Here is a 23,731-nt window from a genome sequence, read left to right as displayed (position 1 = left end):
TTATGCCCAAAACGTCGATTCTCCTGTTCCTTGGATGCTGCCTGACCTGCTGCGCTTTTCCAGCAACACATTTTCAGCACATTAAATGAGTACTCTTAAAACTCAGCTGAAAGCATTATTTATTTTTGTCTCCTGATTTGGGAATATCAACTTAGGTAGGCTTGAAGACTGTGTAGAGCTCAGTTATAATTACATTTATTTGGACCATTAACAGTCTCCTGGATGTCAACAAAAAATCTGCATCTCTCATGTTGCTTTCAGTTGTAATTTAAGCAGTTCAGGAATTAGATTTTAAATTGTGCATAAGAGAAAGTCTATCATTTTTGGCATATTAATGTGTTCTAAAATTGTCCAACTACCCAAATGTTATTTGAGAGGTTTTGCAGTTAAACTAGCCAATTACATTGCCAGCAAGTATAAAATCTATTGCAGCTTTTTTTTTCACTGACAAAAAATATGAATGACAAAGATGGCACTTTTTTTTTACAAAACATTTCCTCATTAATAAGTGACAATAATACCAGATCTATAGAATATTCTGCCAATAACCGTTTTCAGAAATTACCTTGGTCATGTGAATTTAAGGTCTAAGGACAGCAGAATTGTCAAATCCTTATTAGTTTGGAAATAACCATTTACAATATTACAAACACTGCAGGCTAATTTGATGTTTCACAAGTCTTCTCACACATTGCTATAATTCTGCGCCTAAAAAGTAAGCTGGAATTCTCATGAGGCAGTTACAGTAAAAACTCTGGGAGGAATAATGACCATAGACTCGCTACTAAACCAATTGTTTCAATATGCTAGCACTTAAGTTCAATGCTGCTGTTAAAAATAATCAATGTAAACATACATACCCAACACATTAATTAGTTTAAAAAAATCACTAGGAAACCCCATGTATTTGCTTACTTTGGTGACTGGCCCTTGTGCTCCCAATCAACAGACAGCACCAGCTCTGAAAACAATGATAAGAATTTCCAACAATCAATAGTTCACTTGTTTGGCATGGGTCCTACCCAATTTCTCTTAACATAGTTTAGTTTATTTTTGTAAGCACTTAAAGTCATTATATTGTTCAGATATTGGAGAAAAAAAAAATCAGACCCTTGTGCATGTCTGGGCTCACTGTGGACCTTTTCTCACTCAATCTGTATCCTGAAAACTAAGACCTGCCAAGATCAACATTATTTGAATGCCAATCCTGGGAGCGGCAAATGTGTTTGACTTTCTTTAAAGCAAATAGTACCCTGGATATTATTTTACTTAGCAGTGAGTGACATGTTACATCAGTTCCACATTGAACTTGTTTTCAGACTAAATTTGTTTTTTATTTATATTTTTTGTACAACATTACAAAACGTACCATCATGAATCAAAGAGCTACTAAGTACCACATCAAAGGAAAAGCCTCACTGTATTTTCTTTTTGATAAGAACCTATTAATCCATCAAATATAAACATGTTGTTTCTAAGGCTAGAATAAATTTAACCAATCCCTTCAATTAATGAGTACTTCTGCGTCTCATATAAATATGTGCACTTAAAGTATGTAGTATAAGTATATAACTAAATTCCACTAGCCCAGAACTTTAACTGTTGCTTTGCATCCTGCAACTTTGCAGGATGCACAAGGAACATACTTGCAAATCAGTCTCAAGTATTTTCTAAAGCAGGATCACTCAAGAAAATCACAGAATTGAACTACTTGTCCCAATGAGTCAAAAGACCTAAACCTTAAGCCCCGGTCCAGGACTTCAAATAAAACAATAACTTAAGTTGAACAGGATCCTGCATTGTCAAAAGCACAGCCTTCAAATGATACACTCCCCAAGATTCATTTGTCTTCTTATTGTAGTTCAGGTGAATAGTAAGTGAAACTATCGTTTCAAGAGGGACAAGAAATTATTTTCTCAGTACTAGCTTGAATTACAGGAGAAAAACAATGGCAAATATATTATTTAAAACAGTGTAAATCATACATCTTGTGGCAATTGCAGAAGTACAGTTAAACAAGAAGCTAGTAAGTTGCTGTTCAAGTTGCCCTCATCTTGCAGAGCAGCAAGATGCTGGCATCTCACCAAGGATCCAGCATTAGAATGCATGGAAGGTGGTCCAACAGTTGAACTCACATGCTAGATATCTTCTTAAACCCAGCACAATGGGAAGATATAGCTGTTCCAGGATTTTATTTTAAAGAAACAACATGCTATATTTGTTTGTGTAAAGACACTCTCTGGATCTGAAAAACATTTTGCAAGTGTAGAATTTCAATCAATTTGATTTTAATTATTGCAGTAGATTTAGAATAATTTAAAACAAAATTCTTTTCCCTCTCCATTTCAGTCACATTTTCTCTTCCCCACTCTTTGTTTATCCCTGATGTGCACTTATTGATTAAAACTCTATCTACCTTGCTAACGGTCAGAGTTATTTGTGACAAGACAAGGCCGTTCTATTAATCAAATCCATGCTGATTTTACTCAGTATTCCAATATTCAAGAATTATATATATTTTAATTGTATTGGATATTTCAAGGAAGAAATAGCTTTAGCCCTAACCCTTGGCAAACACCTTCAGAACTTCTGACAAAACACAAAACATGAACTCTGCTTTTCTCTCTGCAGTTGCTGCCATACCTTTCGAGTTTCTCCTGCATTTTCAATATGGGTTTCAAATCTCCATCATCCACAGTTCTTGTTTTTTATTCAAATGAAACCGATCACTGCAAATATTTCAACACAAACAAGCTACAAGTTTCAGGTCAAATGACGAAGTCTACTAAATAATCTTCAATAACTTAACAAGAAACCATCATAATTGTCATATGCAAAGTTATATGTGAGAGATCGATCATGGGCTACCTGAATCATTAAAAGGTAAACATTGTAAGCTTGGTGGAAGCAGACATGATTGATGATATCCAAATGAAAATGGATGGGCACTCAAAGGAAAGGAATATGCAGAGCTGCAGAGGTAGAGCAGAGCAATGAAGCTGTTAATCTAATGGGAGAAAATTACTTCTTCCTGTGTCTTACTGTCATCATCTTCATTTCTACTCAAAATTTCATTAAGGCCCAATTCTCTGAGGTGCTAATTGCTCTTCCTGAGAAGGACAATTACTGCAGCCCTGGCTATTGGCATTTCGTCTTGAGTCTGTATCAAGCTGTTAGCATTTCTCTGAGAGGTGTTGGCTGGACCCAGACACTTTGGCGGGAGGTGCTCGTTACTCAGGTCTATTCCTTCCCCCACCCGTCTTAAACTAATCAACTGGGTTGTGAGTGCATTGTGCTGGCATTCTGATGGTCCCAGGCAGGGCTGTATCTGCTCTGCTGTCTCTCTCCATATTGTGATCTGGTGGCTATCTTGTGTGTCAAGTTGGCCAACTGATCTTGTGTCAGTGTGCCTAGTGCCACCCTGCTCTGTGCCATCTCCCTCTTCCAGAATGAAACAGAATGGCTGCAATTCATAACTGTTATCACTTGGGGTAGTTGCAGCAATCAGCATAGTGTGTTTAAGGGGAAATGAAACAGTTGGTGGGAGGGGATAGGAATGCACTATTATGGTTGGATGAGATAGTGTGAGAGGGTCAACTGGAAAAAAATGAGTCCATACTGGTGGTATTCAAGTTGTCTGCATAGTTTTTCTGCTGTAGAATCAATGTGTTTTGTTTTTACAGAGAAGCAACCCTCAGTTATCTTGATTATAGGTAAGAATAAAAGCTACAGCATTTTACAAAAAAATTACGTACAAGTATAAAATATACCGAAAATGAATGAGGGAAGGCAGGAAATGATAAACTATTCATTCTATTTCTCCCAGTAGCTGCTGACATTCCCCTCAAGCCTTGCTCCTGAAACGTATGGAAATAGTGAAAAAAAAAACCACTCCAATATTTGTTTTCTCTTTCATTCTCTCAATCCTGATTCTAAATAATATGAGGGCAAAGTCAGAGCAGCGTGTATGCAACAGGTGACAGGAGCATAATAGATCAACTCAAGCAGGAAATATTCAACAGCTGTATCAGAAAGCAAAAGCAGCAATGGAGGAGGAAAGGAAGTCTTTGAGATGAGGATTGGGTTCAGCATAAGGAAGGTAAAAGAATAAACTGTGTTTATTCAGCATCTTACAAAACTGAAAGCCAACGTCACAAACATTTAATCAAAGTGCAGTCAGTGCTATGACATAGGCAAATAAGGAACACTACCCCATGAGAAGTCAAAATTACTTAGTAACTTGGTTTATCTCTGTACTCTGTGATGGATTTAGAAGAACCTATAGCACCAAAGAAAAGTAGGAGTGCTACATTGTGTCGTAGGCAAAGTCACCTTTCGATGATCGTGTCATTTATTTGACTTAGTTGCAAGAGCTCACTATGCACCAACTAGCAACTATTTTTTTCTTATTCAAGGAGCTACACTTCCAAAAGTGCTTATTTGACTGTGAAGCACTCTAGAATATCCGAAATCCATAAGATGCAATGATAAGTCCTCCTTTCTTAAATTTCAAATCAGTTCTGATCCTGATTTTCAGCTATGGAATAATTGTTATTGGTTAAGAGTCTGATGATAAGAAAAATAAGCAAAACATTGCCTTACTAGAAATGAAATTGTACAATTTAAGAAGAAAAATATAATCAGCAAGCATGTGCAACAAAGCAAATGTGAATGAGAAAATAAAATGTGAGGTCAAGGATGCTGCCAAAAACTAACAAATTTCACTTTGCCTGAGGAACCACGAGGCAAATCAGTCTTATTCACAGTCAGTTTGTTCAGAGCACACCCTTGGACCTTACAAATCACAATATATTTGCCAACTAATGATTAATGAGGGACAAGAGGAATGATATTTATCTGAAGGCTTATCTCACAGTCCTAGAAGGACACCCATGAACTTGAATTCACTCTTAGCATCACTTTTACTTAACCTGTTACACTCCAGTCTCCGCACTACATTCTTTCCATTCAATGTCTGCAGTGACCAAAGGAATATCACATTTTCTCTTTTAGGTATTCATGTCAGTTTACACTTGGGTGTCATTCAAGAATGCAGACAATTACAAGTAGAATCACCTGGAGACCAGCACAAATTGCAGGATGCTTTGAATATAATTTTGTAAACCTCCGACAAAAAACAAGAAGCATCCTACAGGTGTTTCTGAATTATTCCTCCTTACTGGCTTGTGTTTTCCTCTGTTCATTTAGCTACTGTACTTATCAGAGCTAAAAATGTGTTGCTGGAAAAGCGCAGGTCAGGCAGCATCCAAAGAGCAGGAGAATCAATGTTTCGGGCATGAGCCCTTCTTCAGTTCTTTAGCTACTGTACTGATGCCAATTTTAATCAACAATAACCAATCAGAACAGAGTTGGGTTTGCTGAATTTTATACATACAAATTGTAGCAGAAATAATATGAACATAAAGTTTTAACATTTTTCAATTTGACCGTAGTCCCATTACATTCACTGTCATGATAAATTAAGTCTATTAAAGTTGCATGCTTTATATTAGACTGAATACAACATTTACGACTGAAGATTGAATACAACATTTAAGTTGAAAACAGCTTCTCTACAGTTGATAATATTTTATTGGATCATTTAAAGAGTTTTCTGGGCAAAGTGGAAAGTTAAGAACAGTTCCAAATCTATTCCTCACACTGGCCTCAATGAGAAAGCATTGTTAACTGCTTTCCAGCTTAAGTGCATTTCAAGATGTAAACAAAAAGCAGACAACAGTGCACATCTGTTGACCTTCATTAAGTATTGAAAAATGAACAGAACCTCTTTATTTGGATTGCCAAAGGTTGCCTGCAACTCTGAAATGTCCTGGTAAAACTCTAACTGATTGCCAAGCCAAATACAGTCAAATTATATCTGTAAAATTTCACAACACCTTCAGGTATTTCATGACCAAACGGTCTTGATTTAGCCTCAGGTCTGATGTTTTGCTCTCAGATCCTTAGTTCTCACTTCTTTTCATCAAATATGGAGCTTTCTCTCCCACCTTGCTCCCTCTTTATTAGAGGTCTTTCTCTTCTTTCTCATATTGTGCTCAGTGTCTCACTTCCTCACTTTAGTCACTGGTCTTCGCTGCATTACTTTCATTTTTTTTAGGTCTCATGACAATATATGCACTCTCCCACTGCCTGTGATCATTATGTTTTGTATGGAAACAGGTGGGCATTTGCTTAGTCTGAGAGTGTGAATCTAATGAATCAGTTGCAACTGAGTTTAAAAACTCAAGATTATTTGTTCTTGTATATCTATACTGAACTAAAAAGTATCACACATTCATTTATGCCCCCACACACATGAAGATTGGACACAAGTAAAAGTATTAAGTTTTTTTGTCCAAAATCACAATACCAGGTTATAGTCCAACAGGTTTATTTGGAGACACTAGCTTTCGGAGTGCTGCACCTTCATCAGGACAACCACCTGATGAAGGAGCAGTGCTCCGAAAGCTAGTGTTAACAAATAAACCTGTTGGACTATAACCTGATGTTGTGTGATATTTAACTTTGTACACCCAAATCTAACACCGGCATGAACAAATCATGACTACTTTTTAAAAAACTTATTCATTCATGGGATGTAGGCAACCAGCAGTAGTGCCCATCCCTAATGCCCAGAGGGCAGTTGAGAGTCAATCACATTGCTGTGGGTCTGGAGTCATACATAGGCCATATCAGCTAAGGATGGCAGATAGCCTTCTCTAAAAAATACATTAGTGAAACAGATGGGTAACATAGTTGCCATTTGGCTTGAGTTAAATTCCCCATTTCTAAAACAATCTAATTCAAATTTCACCATCTGCCTTGTTGGGGTTCAAACCCATACTCCATGAACATTAGCATGGTCTCTGGATTATCAGTCCAGCAAAATTATTGTGACACAAACACCATCCAAGCACAGATGGCTCAGTGAAACTGAGGATTGCAAATGCTGGACAGTCAGAATCGAAGTGTGGTGCTGGAAAAGCACAGCAGGTCAGGGAGCACCCAAGGAGGAGGACAGCTTCTTGAATGAAAGGTTTATGCCGAAACCTTGACTCTCCTTCCTCGGATTTTGCCTGACCTGCTGTGCTTTTCCAGCACCACACATTTTGACACAGATGACTCAGTCCTTGATTTATGATTTATGGTCTCAAACAGGAGATGCTTGACCAGTTTTGATGACTTAAAGTTAAATTTGAAGCCTCATAAAATCAACCATTTGCAGCAGATAATGATGCTTTTCTTTGTGAAATATTTAGGAGGTTAGTTCTCAGGTAAACATTAAATTAGGAACAGGCTTTCTACTGCCTTATATCTTGCAGCTTGTTTCAGAGTTTGGTTCACAACTTGGTTGATCAAGTGTGTCTGATGGCTAAGGTATTTCTGCATCCAAACATCATTTAGTTGATCTTTAAGTAGACAAAAGAAACATAATCACCTCCACACTGCTTTTCAGGACTTCAACCTTTTTCTCCAAATAGTACGTGTGGTTGTGTTCATTCTACATCTTGAATTGTGGGTTAACATCACTAAGGATTTGAGGCAGTCAGTGCAACAAAATTACCAACTTAAATCAGCTGGTACTCTTTTGACTAGTTTCAAGGAAAGACGTGGATTCACATCACTGAAATGTTTATTTGCTCCCTCTTGAGATATAGCAGTGGTTCTAATCTCCAAAAGAAATTGAGTGACAACCAGCTTTTTGTCTAACTTTTAAAGTACAAAATTAGTTTGAAATTGAAAACATGACATCTTAAACTCTTTCCTGAACATTTTTTCCAAACCGTAGGTGGGGGAGGAGAAAGTTGCATTAAGACTTAGGCTAGGTGACCTGTGTCAGGCAAATACAGAAGAGAAGCAGTTAAACTTCTGCTGAGAAAGTCAAATTACACTGACTGCAGTCTTGCTTCTGTCCTTTGTGACTTCACACCAAATATATAATTAAGTCAGAAGATTGATGACAAGACCACATGAGCTTGAAAAGAAATATAGCAAAGACACTCCATACTTTGGTGGGTGGAAGTTGAGAGGAATGGTTGAACACAGACAAGTGCAAAGACCATTTGGGACTGAGAGTGCACACTGAATTGAGCATTTCCTCTTATAGTTGAAATCAAACTGGAGATATTCTAACAGACGTAGATATGTTAGCACCCTCAAGGATATTCCATAATTCTGTTAAATCATGACTGATTTGCAATTCAAAAACATATTATAAAGTTTTGTTCATTGCCCTTTGAAACCTTTATCTAAGAAAACTCTGTCAAGTTCAGTCTGAAAACTCCAAAGTCAAAATTTAACCTTTTGGTTTTCAGCTTCCTTACAGAACAACTCGTTTCTGTCTACCCTTTTGAATCCTTTGTCAAGGGAAAAAACATGATTATATCACCTCTTGATCTGTGAAAACCTTAAGGAAAACAAGCCAGGATTTGCACCTACCTTGGTTTAACTGCTTCAGTCCTGGAATTATTCCACTGAGCACAGAGAGGGTGGTGCGTGTCTGGAACAAGCCAGAGGAAGTGGTGGAAGCAGGTACAATTACAACATTTAAAAAGCAACTGGATGGGTATATGAATAGGAAGGGTTTAAGAGAGATATGGGCCAAGTGGTGGCAAATGGGATGACATCACATTGGGGGTTTGATTTGCACAAACAAGTTGCACCAAAGGGTCTGTTTCTGGGCTGTATGACACCATGACACTGAGTCTGTGACTTACCCCTTCCAAATTCAACTTTTCCTTGCTCCAGTGCCATTCACAAAATTGAATGGAGCACTCAAAATATGATCTGAGCATAACGGAAATACACTATGTAGCCCAGCCAAACCAGAAAAAGGCAAGCATTCCATTTGTGTTTTTGATCACATTTGATCACATACCCGCTTCCAGCAATTTCTTTTTATGTACATCTTTGTCTCTCCTCTGTAAAAATCATTGGTTCTCACTATTAATCTACAAATTAAAGAGATCATTGTACTAAAATTGAGGATGATAGTTGACAGTGACATGCAACAATCCAGACTGAGAAATACCAACTGGCGGAGAGGAGATATCAACAAGGCAAAAACAGAGCTGGGCGGGATTGACTGGAATGAGGTTGGCAGGAAAAACAGTAACTGAACAGTGCAAATGGTTTGGGTACCTCAAAGTAGAATCCCTAAAATGGAAATAAACTAATCCAAAGCCCTGTGGATGACAAAGAAGATAGAAACTAATGACAAAGAACAACAACCGTGCCTATGATAAGTATCAGATCAAAGATAAAATTGAGAAGCATCAGAGGTTCAGAGGAGAGCTGAAAAAGTAACTAATGAAAGCAAAGAGGAATTATGATAAAACCAACATGAAGAAGTATCCACAAATTCTTTTTTTAATGGCCATATAAATAGTGAAAGGATAGTAGAAGAAGGAGTAAAGTCAATTTGGGACGAAAAAGGTGATTTACAACTGGAGGCAGGGAGCGTGGTTAAGGTGTTAAATGAATATTTTCCATCTGTCTTTACCAAACAAAAAAGAGATGTTACCTAGGCCACTGTGACAAGGGAGAGGAATAGATCACGAAATGGGTTCAAAACCGATCAGGCAGAGGTGTTGGTTTAGGTCTTGGAGCCAGATGACATTCATCCAAGGATTTTGAAAGGAATGGAGAGTGGAAATTGCAGGAAAATTGGTTACAATCTTTCAGTCTTACCTAAATCAGGGGAGGCACCAGAAGATTGGAAAATTGTAAGGCGTTTTTCAAGAAAGGTTGTAAGGATAAGTCCAGGAATTTTTTTCTTTGTCGGGTACGTGGAATAGCTAATCTTCCGCAGTTACACCGGCGCCACCCCCCACCTGTTCCTCTGCAATATTGATGACTGTATCGCCACCACCCCGAGGAGGTTGAACAGTTCATCAATTTTACCAACCCCTTCCACCCCAACCTCAAATTCACCTGCACCATCTCAGACATGTCCACTCTTCCTGGACCTCTCCATCACGTCTCCAGCGACCAACTAACCACAGACATCTACTACAAGCCCACCGACTCTCACAGCTACCTAGACTACACCTCCTCCCATTCTACCTCTTGGAAAAAAACACCATCCCTTATTCCCAATTCCTCCGTCTCTGCTGCATCTGTTCCAGGATGACCAATTCCACCTCAAAGTCCGAGATGGCCTCCTTCTTCCAAGATCACAACGTCCCTTCCCACATGGTTGATGATGCCCTCCAGCGCATCTCCTCCACTTCTCGCAACACCGTCCTTGAACCCCACCCCTTCCAAAGCAACAAGGACAGAACTACCCTGCCCCTCACTTTCCACCCCATCAACCTCCACATACACACTGCATCATCCTCAGTCACTTCTGCCACCTCCAAACAGACCACCAGAGATATATTTCCCGCCCCAGCCCTACCAGCTTTCCATAGAGACCATTCCCTCCGCAACTCCCTTGTCAGGACCACACTACACCGCGCCCCCCCACCCCCACACCTGGCATCTTTCCCTGCCACTGCAGAAGGTGCAAAATCTGCGCCCACACCACTCTCCTCACCTCTGTCCAAGGCCCCAAGGGATCCTTCCACATTTGTCAGAAATTTACCTGTACCCTATCATCTACTGCATCTGTTGCATCCGATGTGGTCTCCTCTACATCAGGGACACAGGACGCCTTCTTGCAGATTGTTTCAGAGAACATCTCTGGGACACCCACACCCACCAACCACACCCCCACCGTGGCTGAACACTTCAACTCCCCTCCCACTCCGTCAAGAACATGCAGGTCCTGGGCCTCCTCCACTGTCAAACCATTACTACCCAATGCCTGTAGGAAGAACACCTCAGATTCCACCTTGGGACCCTGCAACCAAACAGGATAAATGTGGATTTCAACAGCTTCCTCATTTCTCCTCCCCCCCAACATTATCCCAGTCCCAAGCCTCCAACTCGGCACAGCCCTCCTGATCTGCCCATCACCTTTCCGATCCATCCACTCCACTCCCCAACCTTTCACCTTCTCCCTCAGCTTCATCCACTTGTTGCTTTCTTAGCTACTTTCCCCCAACCCCACACACCCCTCCCATTTACCTCTCAGCCCCGCCCACAAGCCTCATTCCTGATGAAGGGCTTATGACGAAACGTCGATTCTCCTGCTCCTCGGATGCCATCTGACCTGCTGTGCTTTTCCAGCAACACACCCGACTCTGATCTCCAGCATCTGCAGTCCTCACTTTCTCCTAAGTCCAGGAATTACCAACCAGTCAGTTCAACTTCAATGATGTGGAATCTTGCAGAAACAATTATTTAGGATAGCTTTAGTTTCAAAGAAGAAGGCGAGTTGGTTAGGAAGATTCCACATGGAATTCTCAAGGGGAAATAATGCTTAATTAACTTACTGGAATGCTATGAAGAGGTAACAGAAAAGATCAATGAGAGTATACTGTTTATGTGGTATTCATGGACTTCCAGAAGGCTTTTGAAAAAGACTTGGTGAGAAAATTTTAGTTCATGGGGATAAAAAAATGGTCAGTAGCAACATGGATATAAAACTGGCTCAGTGATCGGAAATAGAGAGTAATAGTCAACTGATATTTTTCAGGCTGTACAAGGGTGTGTAACGGAATTCTCGGGTGTGGGGTCTGTACTGGGACCCTTGCTTTTTCTGATATATATTAATGATATAGATCTTAGTGTATAGGAGGCATATTCAAAATCTGCAGATGACACAATAAATGGAAAGGCTGTAAACTTGAAAGGAGTGGGTGGAACCCCACAAGTAGATATACCTTAGACAAGTTAGTAAAGTGGCAAATAGATGGCAGATGGTTTTCAATGCAGAGAAGTGTTAAATGATTCACTTTGGTCAGAAAAAACATGGAAAGATAATATAAAATAGGTGGCACAATTCTAAGAAGTGTGCAGGAGCAGAGTGACCACAGTGTATTTGTGCACAGATCATTGAATGTCATTGAACGTAGAGGGAACCTTAAGTAAAGCAGTAAAATCCTTGGTTTTATTAATAGGGGCATAGAATACCAAAGCAAGGAGATAATACTGACGTTATGTCAGACACTTGTCAGATCTCAGATGAAGTATTGTGCACAGATCTGGGTGCTGTATGATAGGAAGGTTGTGAATGCATTGAATACAGTGCAGAAGCAGTATACAAGAATGGTTCCAGGATTAAGGATCTTAAATTATGTGGATAAAATTTAAAACCTTGCGACTGTCCTATCTCGAGGGAAGGTGGAGAGGAGACCTGTCAGAGGTTTTAAAAATCATGATTAGTTTGCTTAGAGTAGATGTGGAGATACCATACCTAAAACAAAAAGAATTTGGACAAGAGGGCTTCGACTTTAAATGATCTGCAAAAGAATCGAAGGTGAAGTAAAAAAAAGACTTCTTCACTTCACGAGGAGTTAGAGTATCAAAGTGTAGTACAGGCAGGTTCAATTGTGATATTTGAGGGTATTGATGATTATTTGGATTAAAAATAATATGCTATGGTTTGGGAAAAAAGTAGGAGATTGGCAGGCAGTATTAATGCAGATTTAACACCCTAATTCGAATTGCCATCATCTATGCTATAACACTTCTATGAGATTATAATTGAATAAGCACATACAAAACTATGCTTTAGGTTATTTAATTCAATGAAGTAAAGAACTAGATATAATATCAAATCCCAAGTAACTTTATATGCTCGCGTGAACTGTACTCTTTGAAGCAAATCAAATTTGTACCCCCGACAGATCTGCTAACCTTCTACCTTGTCTTGGATGAAAACCAATCTTGAAATGCACGTTTGATCATCTTATTTTATTTGCATTGCTCAACAAGTTTCAACTTTTTCTTATTGAGAGACAATTTTACATATCAAGTATTTTGTTTCTATTTTCAATGTGAATTCAAGCCTAGTTTAATCTTAATCATCTTTTATGAATTGCTTTTTGAAACTACTCTAATTCAATTGCTGCAGGATTGAGAATGGTGCCAAAAAATCCAGACAGTATTTCATGATGGTGAACTCACTCACCTTAACTACTATGTTCATTTGAGAATCATCCCAAGAGTCACAGATCTGGAATGTGAATGTATCACTGGTACGACTGACTGCATTACTGCATGGACCTGACAAGAATGGAATGCCAACACACTGCCTGAGCACAATCAATTATCAAGAAGTCAGACATAATTGACAAACCAGAGTGTTTAATGCACTGTAGCTGCCAGATTGTACACATGGCTACTCTGATACTGCCTTATCCACAGTCAAAGGCTTAACGTTTAGACTTTGTTTTGCAGTGATGATGCTAATTTCCACAGCAAGTCCTTTTGCTTTCAATTTTATGACAAAGAGAGACTTTCAATTACTTTGAGCTGGGTTACACCATTTTGACTAGATGCTGTAACACCAACTTTTATTTATGCAAAAGCTTCAATTTTGATTAAAGTCCCAAGACACTCAAACAAACAAAAACTAAAGCCAAACTAAAGGAAGAAATATTAGGAGGATAACTAAATCCTCGGTAAAACAAAAACGTTTTAAAGTGGATCTTAAAAATAGGAGTAAGATCTGGAGAGGCAGATAAGTACATAAAGGGGATCGCAGACTATAGTGAGGACCTAGACAACAGAAAGAACATATGCCAAAATTGGAAAGAAGAAATTCAGAGAAGAAGTAACTGTTGCTACATGTTGGATCAGAGATATCTGTTTGAGATATTTATCTATCATTAACACGGCAGTAATTATGAAGAGAAGGGATCATACAAAAGAAGCTTGAATTCTGAACATACATTTCATCTCCATATAGACAGCAATGGCACCAAAGATATAAATGCTTCTGACACAGTAAACAGCAGATGACATAATACACCCAGACAGATATGCATACAGCCCAAATTATTATTACTTTCCACTATCAAATAAGTAAGTAACTGAAATGATCAGCGTTGGACCAAATAGATATTTTATTAACAATAGTGAGAAACCTTAAGCACAGTGGTCAATACATCATATCAAGAATGTTCTTCAATTTTCCTTTGTGGTGCAGAACAACATTGGGAATGAAGTAGAATATAATCTGCAACATGCTCTGTTTGTCTTTTTTAATCTCTTCAAATGCAGACTTAATCAGTTATGCTTGGTGTACCCCATTCACATTTTAAAAATGCAATTCTCTTATGTATAATTCAAAGAGTTTATAAAAGGAATTCTGTGGTGACTCACAGATTGAGGATTTCCTTGGACTGAACTCATTGATTATTTGAGTCATCTTTTCAGTCAATGAGAGGCCCATTTCTCACACTCCTGCTAGTGTCACTGCATTTTATTTTCAAAATTTTTCATTTACTGCACAATTGAACACAAGACCTCAAAGAAATAATCATGAATGCTATGGGATGGAGGATGCTACACCACTTCCTACATCAAAAGAAGTCACATGATCATGCATGTCACAAAAACCAAATTCTAACTTGGCTGTTCAAGCACAAGTATGGGATACTGGTGAACTAAGAACAGAATTATTGCATGAGCGGAATCCCAGTTTTATGCAGCAATCACCTACTATAGCAAAATAGAATCACAGAAACACTGCTGCACAGGCAGAGACCATTTAATGACCTTGCTTTAATACAAGGAGCGTCAGAAATAAGAGTGATGAACTTCGAGCATGGATCAGTACTTGGGACTATGATGTTGTGGCCATAACAGAGACGTGGGTTTCACAGAGGCAGGAATGGTTGCTAGATGTTCCAGGGTTTAGAAAATTTTTTTAAAAACAGGGAGAAGGAGAGAAAAAAAATGGAGCGGGTATAGCATAGCTAATCAGAGTCTGCATCACAGCTACAGAAATGAAGGTTGTCAAGGAAGGTTTGTCTACTAAGTCAGTATAGGTGGAAGTTGGGAACAGCAAGGGAGTAGCCACCTAATTGGGGGTTTTCTGCAGACCCCTGAATAGCAGCAGGGAGACTGAAGAATGCATAGGCTGGCAGATTTAGGAAAAATGCAGATGTGCAGGGTTGTTGTTATGGGTGACTTCAAATTTCCCAATATTGACTGGAACCTCCTCAGTGCAGATAGTTTGGATGAAGCCATTTTTGTCAGGTGTGTTCAGGAAGGTTTCCTTACTCAGTATGTAGGTAGGCTGACAAGGGGAGAGGCCATTTTGGATTTGGTGCTCAGCAATGAGCCAGGACAGGTGTCAGATCTCTCGGTGGGAGGACACTTTGGTGACAGTGACCACAACTGCCTCACATTTAACATCGCCATGGAGAGGGAAAGGAGCAGTCACCAAGGGAAGATATTTAATTGGGGAAAAGGAAATTATGATGCTATCAGACAGGAGTTGGGAATTACAGATTGGGAGCAATTGTTCCACAGAAAGGGCACAACAGACATGTGGAGACTGTTTAAGGAGCAGTTGTTGCGAGTGATGCATAAATTTGTTCCTCTGACACAGGCAAGGGGTAAGATTAAGGAGCCTTGAATAACAAGAACAGAGGAGCTTCTCATCAAAAGGAAGGTGGCAGCTTACTTAAGGTGGAGGTAGCAAGAATCTAGCACAGCTTTAGCGGATTACAGGCTTATTTTAAGGAGCTCAAAAATGGACTGAGGAGAGCCAGGAGGGGGCACGAAAAAGGCAGGAAGGATTAGGGAGAACCCAAAGGCATTTTACTCATACATGAGGAATAACAGAATGATCAGGGAGAAGGTAGGGCCGGTATAGGGAGTCTGAGCCGACAGGGAAAGTCCGAAATGAGTTTTTTGCTTTGGTTTTCATTAAGGAAAGGGACCTTGTTGGGAATGAGAACTTTGAGGAGCTGGGCAACAGGCTTGAACAGATTAAGATTAATGAATTTGAAGTTGATGTGCTGGAAATTTTGGCAAACATTAAGATTGATATGTCCCCAGGGCCAGACCAGATTTATCCTAGTTTGCTCCAGAAAGCGAGAAAGGAGGTTGCTAAGTCGCTGGCGAAAATCTTTGCTTCCTCACTCTCCACAGGAGTCATACCGGAGGATTGGAGGGAGGCGAATGTTGTTCCTCTTTTCAAGAAGGGTAATAGGGAAATTCCTGGCAACTACAGACCAGTCAGTCTTATGTCTGTGGTCAAAAAGGTTTTGGAAAGAATTCTGAGGGATAGGATTTATGACTATTTGGAAAAGCATAGCATGATTAAAAGCAGTCTGCATGGCTTTGTGAGGGGCTGGTCATGCCTCACAAACCTTGGAGTTCTTTGAGGAGGTGACGAGACTGGTCGACGAAGGTCGAGCAGCGGATGTGGTGCATATGGAATTCAGCAAGGCATTTGATAAGGTTCCCCATGGTAGACTCATTCATAAAGTCAGGAGGTATGGGATAAAGGGAGATTTGGCTGTCTGGATTCGGAATTGCTTGGGTGACAGAAGGCAGAGAGTGGTTGTAGGTGGAAAGTATTCTGCTTGGAGATCGTGGTGAGTGATGTTCTGCAGGGCTCTGCTCTTTGTAGTTTTTATAAATGACTTGGATGAAGAGGTTGAGGGGTGGGTTAGTAAATTTGCCGATGACATAAAGATTAGAGGTGCCGTTGATAGTATCGAGGGCTGTTGCAGGCTGCAGCACGACATTGACAGGATGCAGAGCTGGGCTGAGAAATGCCAGATGCAGTTCAACCTGGATAAATGCAAAGTGATGTATTTTGGAAGTTTGAACTTGAAAGCTGAACGTAGGATTAAAGACAGGATTCTTGGTGTTCACATACATAGATCCCGCAAAGTTGCCACCCAAGTGGATAGGGTTGTTAAGAAAGCATATGGTGTTTTGACTTTCATTAACAGGGGGATCCAGTTTAAGAGCCGCAAGATTTTGCTGCAGCTCCACAAAACCCTGGTGTCCAGTTCTGGTTGTCCTATTATAGGAAAGATGCGGAGACTTTGGAGAGGGTGCAAAGAAGGTTTACCAGGATGCTGCCTGGACTGGAGGGCTTGTCTTACGAAGAGAGGTTGACTGAGCTCGGACTTTTCTCTCTGGAGGAGGAGGAGGAAGAGAAATTACCTGACAGAGGTATACAAGGTAATGAGAGTCATGGATAGAGTCGATAGCCAGAGACTTTTGCCCAGGGCAGGATTGATTGCCATGAGGGGTCATAGCTTTAAGGTGTTAAGAGGAAGGTATAGAGGAGACGTCAGAGATAGGTTCTTAACACAGAGTTGTGAACGTGTGGAATGTGTTGTCAGTGGTGGTGCTGGAAGCAGAGTCATTAGGGACATTTAAGCGAATGCTGGACATGCATATGAACAGCAGTGAATTGAGAGGCGAGTACGTTAAGTTATTTTGTTTTAGATTGGGATTAATCCTCGGCACAATATCGTGGGCCAAAGGGCCTGTTTTGTGCTGTACTTTGCTATATTCTGTTTAGCCCGGGCACACCATGTCTGCTCTGTGGAAAAGCACCCTCGCACACCTTTCCTCCAAAGCTCCACACATTTTCTCTCTTTAGGTAATAATCCAAAGCTGTTTTGAAAGCAGTGGTTAAATCTTACCCCATCACATTCTCAGCCAGTACATTGCTGATAAGGAAATAATTTTGCTCCTGTTGAGTTGATGATTTGAGGTGTTCCTCTAGCAGACACTGAGCATCATCGTTGGGAGGATAGGGTGGAGATTACACGAGTATTTGTCTACTCTTTGTACAGCTGAGAAACATTTTGTCTCTGAGAGACATTTCAACATACAAGACTATTGCATTTCTGATTTCACACAAATTTTCACAGGACAAAATAATTTGTCTTCTTGACCAAGCACACACTATCTTCAGAATAAATGCTGAGAATGTTCATAATAGAACGTATGAACAGAAGCCACTTCTCACCTTGAGTCAGTTCTGCATTCAATATCATGGCTTCTCTGTGACCTAACTTCATAATCCATGCTTAATAACTAAGCACATGCAGATTCCCAAAGTTGTGCTATCGTCATCATAGAAAAAGCCAGAATATCACTTTCACAAGTGCCTGAAAATCAACTTCAAAAAGAAGAGATTGGGTTGGCGGAAAATGTGATAACTGACACTGGACAAACTTGGTGCTAAAACTTATTAGCAAGTTCATCATTTTACTGGGAAAACAGCAGGAAATGCAGCTATCTCCTGGAACCTTTGAAGGGGATTTGCTTTGCAAGGAGTAAATGAGAAGTGGTGTCAATTCACTAAAATGCAACAGTTCACAACACAGTCAACTTAAAGCTATCCAATACCCTGGACTGCTCAAAATGCTTCATTTGACAAACTCTTGAAACGATAATTTACAGTGCAACCACAAATGCTTGTCAAATGAGCTCTCATTATTTCCAGGATTTAAGTAGCTGTGCTACTTGCCTTGTCTGAGATCAGATAATGCTGGTACAAGAAAAACTCTTGTTCTAATAAGGTTAAAGTTACCCAACAATCCCAAGCACAGCACACCACATAGAGAGACGAAAGAAGGGAGAGATAGGAAGATCAAGGAAGACAAGGATAATCTCCATTTCTATAGCACCTTTCACAAGCTCAATGTTCCAAAATAGCACACAGTCAGTGAAATATTAATGAATTCAAGTTACTTTTATGGAGGAAACACGACAGCCAGTTTGTGAAGAGCGCAATCTCAAAAAACAACAAAAACCTCCAAAATCTGTCTTAATGATGGATAAATCCTCTTCAGTACACTTAAGAAAATTCCTCTATTCTTCTTTGAATTGTGCTTTGAGATCTTTTATGTCGACCTGAGAAGGCTGATGAGGCATCACTTTGAACTTCTTCTGAAATGTGGCACCTCCAACACAGCAGCAACCCTTTCTTACTGCATTGGATAAGTAGCCTCAATCTTGCAGATACATCTTAGACTGAATGATTCAAAGTCTAACATCAACTTTTTGAATAATCCCCCCACCATTTGACCTTAATTGATGGTTATTTAGGAGAAAAGCATCATTTGTGACATCATTCAATGGCTTGAACAGTTCCACAGTTTTCACCTCTCCGAAAAGGATGCTCAGCTACTATTACTTTCTGATTGTAACACACCTCAACGATATGTTAACACTCATGATTTTAACAGTCTTCATACAAATTACAACAAACACAAGCAAGAATATGTTTCTCGTGTGACAAACAATTTGGAAAAAAAAATGCAAGTCATAACTTATGCACTAATAGCAAGATAAGGCAGGCTTCATAAGTTCATATGCCTGTCGAGAGCAGTAGCCAAACTGGGTCTTCAAACCCTGAATTGAGACAACCAAAAGTAGACTTTATCAATGTATGCAAAACATCAGAAGGATAAGGGACAATACAAGCATCATCTGGGAAACCTTACACATTAGATTAATAAGGCATGGTCTGAAGCTGGTAAATAGTTCATGCTGGACTCTCGTTAATGATTTCCAAAATCAAATGGTCAATATGCAAATCATAGATTAACTGCAGAAAATGTGAGCCTCAGATTTGAAGCAAAAAGATGCTCAACATTAATTTTCTTTTCTAGTTGGACAAATAAGGTTGGTCAAGCGCTTTCCCGCATCTATACTTCTGAACCTAAAAAACTAAAATCAAGTTCACTTGCCCCAGAGGCAGTGCTGAGGTGAAGAATTCCCACTATTGTACAGATCTTGATCATATCTTAACTTTTTCAATCTGTAAAACACAGTCAGGCCAACCACATAGAAGCCTCAGCACATGTGAAAATATGGCAAGATTTATTACATTTTAAAAAGCAAATGCATTGGTGTTGGCACTGCATTACTTATCTCTCCTCCTCTGACTCAGATTCTCTGACTGATAACAGGATCTACCTCAAGTCTGTACAGGATAATTGCTCTGAAAGGTTGGCCCATATTAGTTTCATTACCTATGTCCAATTAACCAACATAACTTGCATCTCCTGCTATCATGTAGTAAACTACATCTTATTGTTAAAAAAGTGCCTTTTCTTTCAAGACTCACTGCTGACTCATTCTCCATCCTTGTTAACCAAACAGGTCCAAAAACCTAGTACAAGAGCCCAAGGTCAGCTCTTTTCCCCAATCACTAACTGTTAATGTTTGATTTTGTAACATACACAGTGCTGAATATATCAAAATCCTTGAAAGAGAAGTTAAAATTTTAAAACAATTCCAAGTACTATTGTGTACTCTCTTTCTATGTAGTAACAATCCATTTGCCTCTACCACATAAGATCTACAAAAGCCAAGTGATCCTAAGGAAGGCGGAACGTGATAGGATGAAGCTTACATCACTTAAGTGCCAACGTGTAGAGGAGGCCATTTGGCCCATCATATCTGCATGAACTCTCTAAACGAGTATTATTACTTCGTGCCATTCACCTGCCTTTCCATATACCCTTACACATTATCATTTGACTAGAAACAGTAATCTAATGCCTTTTTGAAAACCTCATTTGATTCTAGCTCCATCACATTTCGAGACAGTGTATTCAGATCCAAAACATACATTGTGAGAAAACATTTTTTAGAACACCACATTTGTTTCTTTTGCAAACTGTTATAAAATGTGTGCTCGCTCATTGATTTTTTTTTTTCAAAAAACAAGCTGGAATTGTTTCTCCCCAACTACTCTACTGAGTTCCCTTTGTTATTTTGGAAACATCTATTAGGTCCCCTTTTAGCACCCTTCAATCCAAGGAGAACAGTTCCAAAGTCTCCATCCTATCATTGTAACTGACGCCCCTCATTCCTGGAAACATTTTTGTAAATCTCTTCTGCAATCTCTCTATTATATTCAAATTCTTCCTATGTAGTGTATTATGTCAATAATAGGGTCTCCAGAACTGCAGTACAAAGCTTCAACAGCACACTAAAAGTCACTTTGCATTCAATTTTGTCCTCAACTTAACGTTATAAAACATTAAAACTTAAAATCCTAATAAGTGAACCTACATCAAACATGATGCATAGGTTTTAATATTCAATATATATTCAACATAGCTTGAATTTTACCATCTATTACCACATCTTACAATCCTCTGTTCCTGAGATTTTTCCAGTTTAACAGAAAGGAAAAATGACTGGAAAATTTAAATGTCAAAATTCACAAGTTTTAATAGATTACCAAAAGCACTGATAACCAAGCATGTCCACCATATTTATATAGCAGTAAAATTGTTGAGCACTTACCCTTCTAAATGATATCAAATAAAAGGTATCGCCTCTCCTACGAATAGCTTCAAAAAAGTTTGGATAACGTTCATCTGGAGCGTAATACACTTGCAATTCACTCCCTGAGTCTCTATAGATAACAAAGAGTAAAAATATTAGCAAAGGAAAAAAAACAGCATTTCGGATTTAAATTTATCAGCAAAAATAACTTGGTTATAAACTTTATTCTACAGCTGTGACCATAACACTTGCAATTGCCTTAGAAAAAGCCTTCTCAAACCACTGGAACCCACATAGTGTATCTTAGCATGCCAAAAGCATATGAAGTCCCAGTTCCAGATTTTGACCTAGCAATCAATGGACAGAGTTATATTTCCAACTCAGGACCCTGAATGGAGCCTGCAGGCGGTGGTTCTCCCAAGCATCTGCTGACTTTATCCTTCTAGATGATTAAGACAGTAATTTTGAAAGATGCTGTCAAAAAGCAGTTTTGGTGAACTACTGCCACACATGTTATATATGGTAAAGACTGCTGCCCCTGAGTACCAGTAGTGGATGGTATATAAAACTGTCTACTTTGGGTTGCAGATTGTCAACATTCTTCATGGTTACATTCATCCAAACACAGAGTATTCCAACAATCTCTAGACTTGCATCTTCTACGTGGTGAACAGACTTTGGCAAGTTAGATGATGGATTGATCGCTGAGAATTCCCATCTTCTGACTTGCTTGCTGCCACAATACTTATATAGAGTTATGCAGTTACGTTTCTGCCCAATATTAATTCCTAGAATGTTGAAAATAGGAGAGTTAGCGACAGTCATGTCTTTAATGTCAAGAGAGGATTGTATTAAATTCTCTCGTCTGGACAACAGTCATCGCTTCACACTTGTGAATATGATAATTTGCTATTTATCTGCCCAAATCTTATGATGGTCAGAGGTTTTTGATAAAGCAGCTCGGACATCAACTCAAGGAACTCCTGCAACAATGTCACAGGTTTCAGAGGATTAGCTTTCAACAACCAAAACCATTTTCCGTGTGCAAGGAATTTCTCCAACCAGAGAATGCTTCCATCCATATTGGGACGATACAGTGGCTAGCACTGCTACCTCACAGCACCAGGGACCCAGGTTCGATTCCAGATTCGTGGGACTGTCTACGTGGGGTTGGTTTCCTCCCACAATCCCAAGATGTGCAGGTTAGTGTGAATTGGCCATACTAATTTGCCCATAGTGTTCAGGGATGTGTAGGTTAGGTGCATTAGTCAGGGCTAAATGTAGAGTAATCGGAAATGGGTTTGGGTAGGTACTCTTTGAAAGGTCGGTGTGTATTCGTTGGGCCGTAAGGCCTGTTTCCGCACGGTAGGGGTTTTAAGTTCTATCCTTATTTAATTTTGCTTGGGGTCCTTGATGTCACAATTGGTAGAACGCTGCCACAACGTCAAGGACAATCACACTCTCACCAGAGTTAACAGTGGAATACCTCTGGAGTTCAATTCTTTTGTCTATGTTTGGACTAATGCTGCAATGAAGTTAAATCTTAACAGTCCATCATTTTCAACACTGAATGTAGCAGGACTGCAGCATCTTAATTCGTTGGTTTGGGTAGAGGATCATTTAGCTCTACCTGTAACATTATGTCTCTGCTTTTTAGCATAACTGTAGTCTTGTCTTGCAACTTCATAATTTTAGGTATGCCTGGAGCTACTTCTGTCGTGTGCTTCTGTTCACTTCATTGAATAAGGAATGAACCCCAGGTGTCATTGTCAGAGGGCTATGTCCACTAGAAGATTACAGATTTTGGTGCCACACAATTCTGCCAATAGTCCACAAACCTCAAGAATGCCCAATTTTATGTGATGACATCTCACCATAAATCACAGAATCCTTACAACATAGAAACAGGCCCTTCAGCCCAACAAGTCCACACTGACCCTCCGAAGAGTATCCCACCCAGATCCATTCACCTACCCTATTACTTTACATTTCCCGAATGTAATGCACCCAACCTACACATCCTGAACACTATGGACCATTTAGCATGGCCAATTCACCTAATCAGCTGTGGGACGAAACGAGAGCACCCAGATGAAACCCACACAGACATGGGGAGAATGTGCAAATTCCACAGAGTGTGTCATCCAAGACTGGAATTGAACTTGGGTCCCTGGCGCTGTGAGGCAGCAGTGCTAACCACTGAGCCACCGTGTGGATCATATTCTGAACACATCCCCATAGCATGGGTGGTCATATACCACTGAATATGTAGGAGGGTGTCTTCAGTGTGCTGACAAGACTTGGTCTCCACAAGGACTGTGGAGGGCTTGGTCCTATAAACATGGATGCAAGAGCCTTCGATTGAGCAGAGGAATGCAAGCAAACAGCTTTCTTCGATTTACTTTATTCTAAAAATTCCTCAATCTAATTTAGGATTTATTTTTTGTGTACATCACAAATGTTCTTACAGATGTTACTACACGGGGTAAACCCTCCTGCTTAAGTTAAACCAACAACACAGAAAAGGTTTATTCCGTGCAATAATCTGTGAAAATCTGAGAGGCCAAGAACTATTTAAAGTATAAATTAACAACTTTATTTTTTAAAGTAT

General features: G+C 39.5%; 1 protein-coding gene across 1 annotated transcript in view; it reads right to left on the bottom strand.

Annotated features, from left to right (window-relative positions):
• The window catches only part of atf6 (activating transcription factor 6), a 338,902-nt gene that overhangs the window by 170,055 nt on the left and 145,116 nt on the right, over window positions 1-23,731 (bottom strand). Inside the window, exon 14 of the mRNA XM_043699998.2 lies at window positions 21,139-21,250. Coding sequence (XP_043555933.2) covers window positions 21,139-21,250 — 112 coding nt within the window. The remainder of the gene's footprint in view (window positions 1-21,138; window positions 21,251-23,731) is intronic.

The sequence above is a fragment of the Chiloscyllium plagiosum genome, unplaced genomic scaffold (assembly GCF_037043375.1).
Source record: "Chiloscyllium plagiosum isolate Xiang-an unplaced genomic scaffold, Cpla_swu_hap1 HiC_scaffold_9, whole genome shotgun sequence".
Classification (NCBI taxonomy): Eukaryota; Metazoa; Chordata; class Chondrichthyes; order Orectolobiformes; family Hemiscylliidae; genus Chiloscyllium; species Chiloscyllium plagiosum.
Note: the sequence above shows the minus strand (reverse complement) of the source record. Positions and strands in the feature narration are given on the sequence as shown.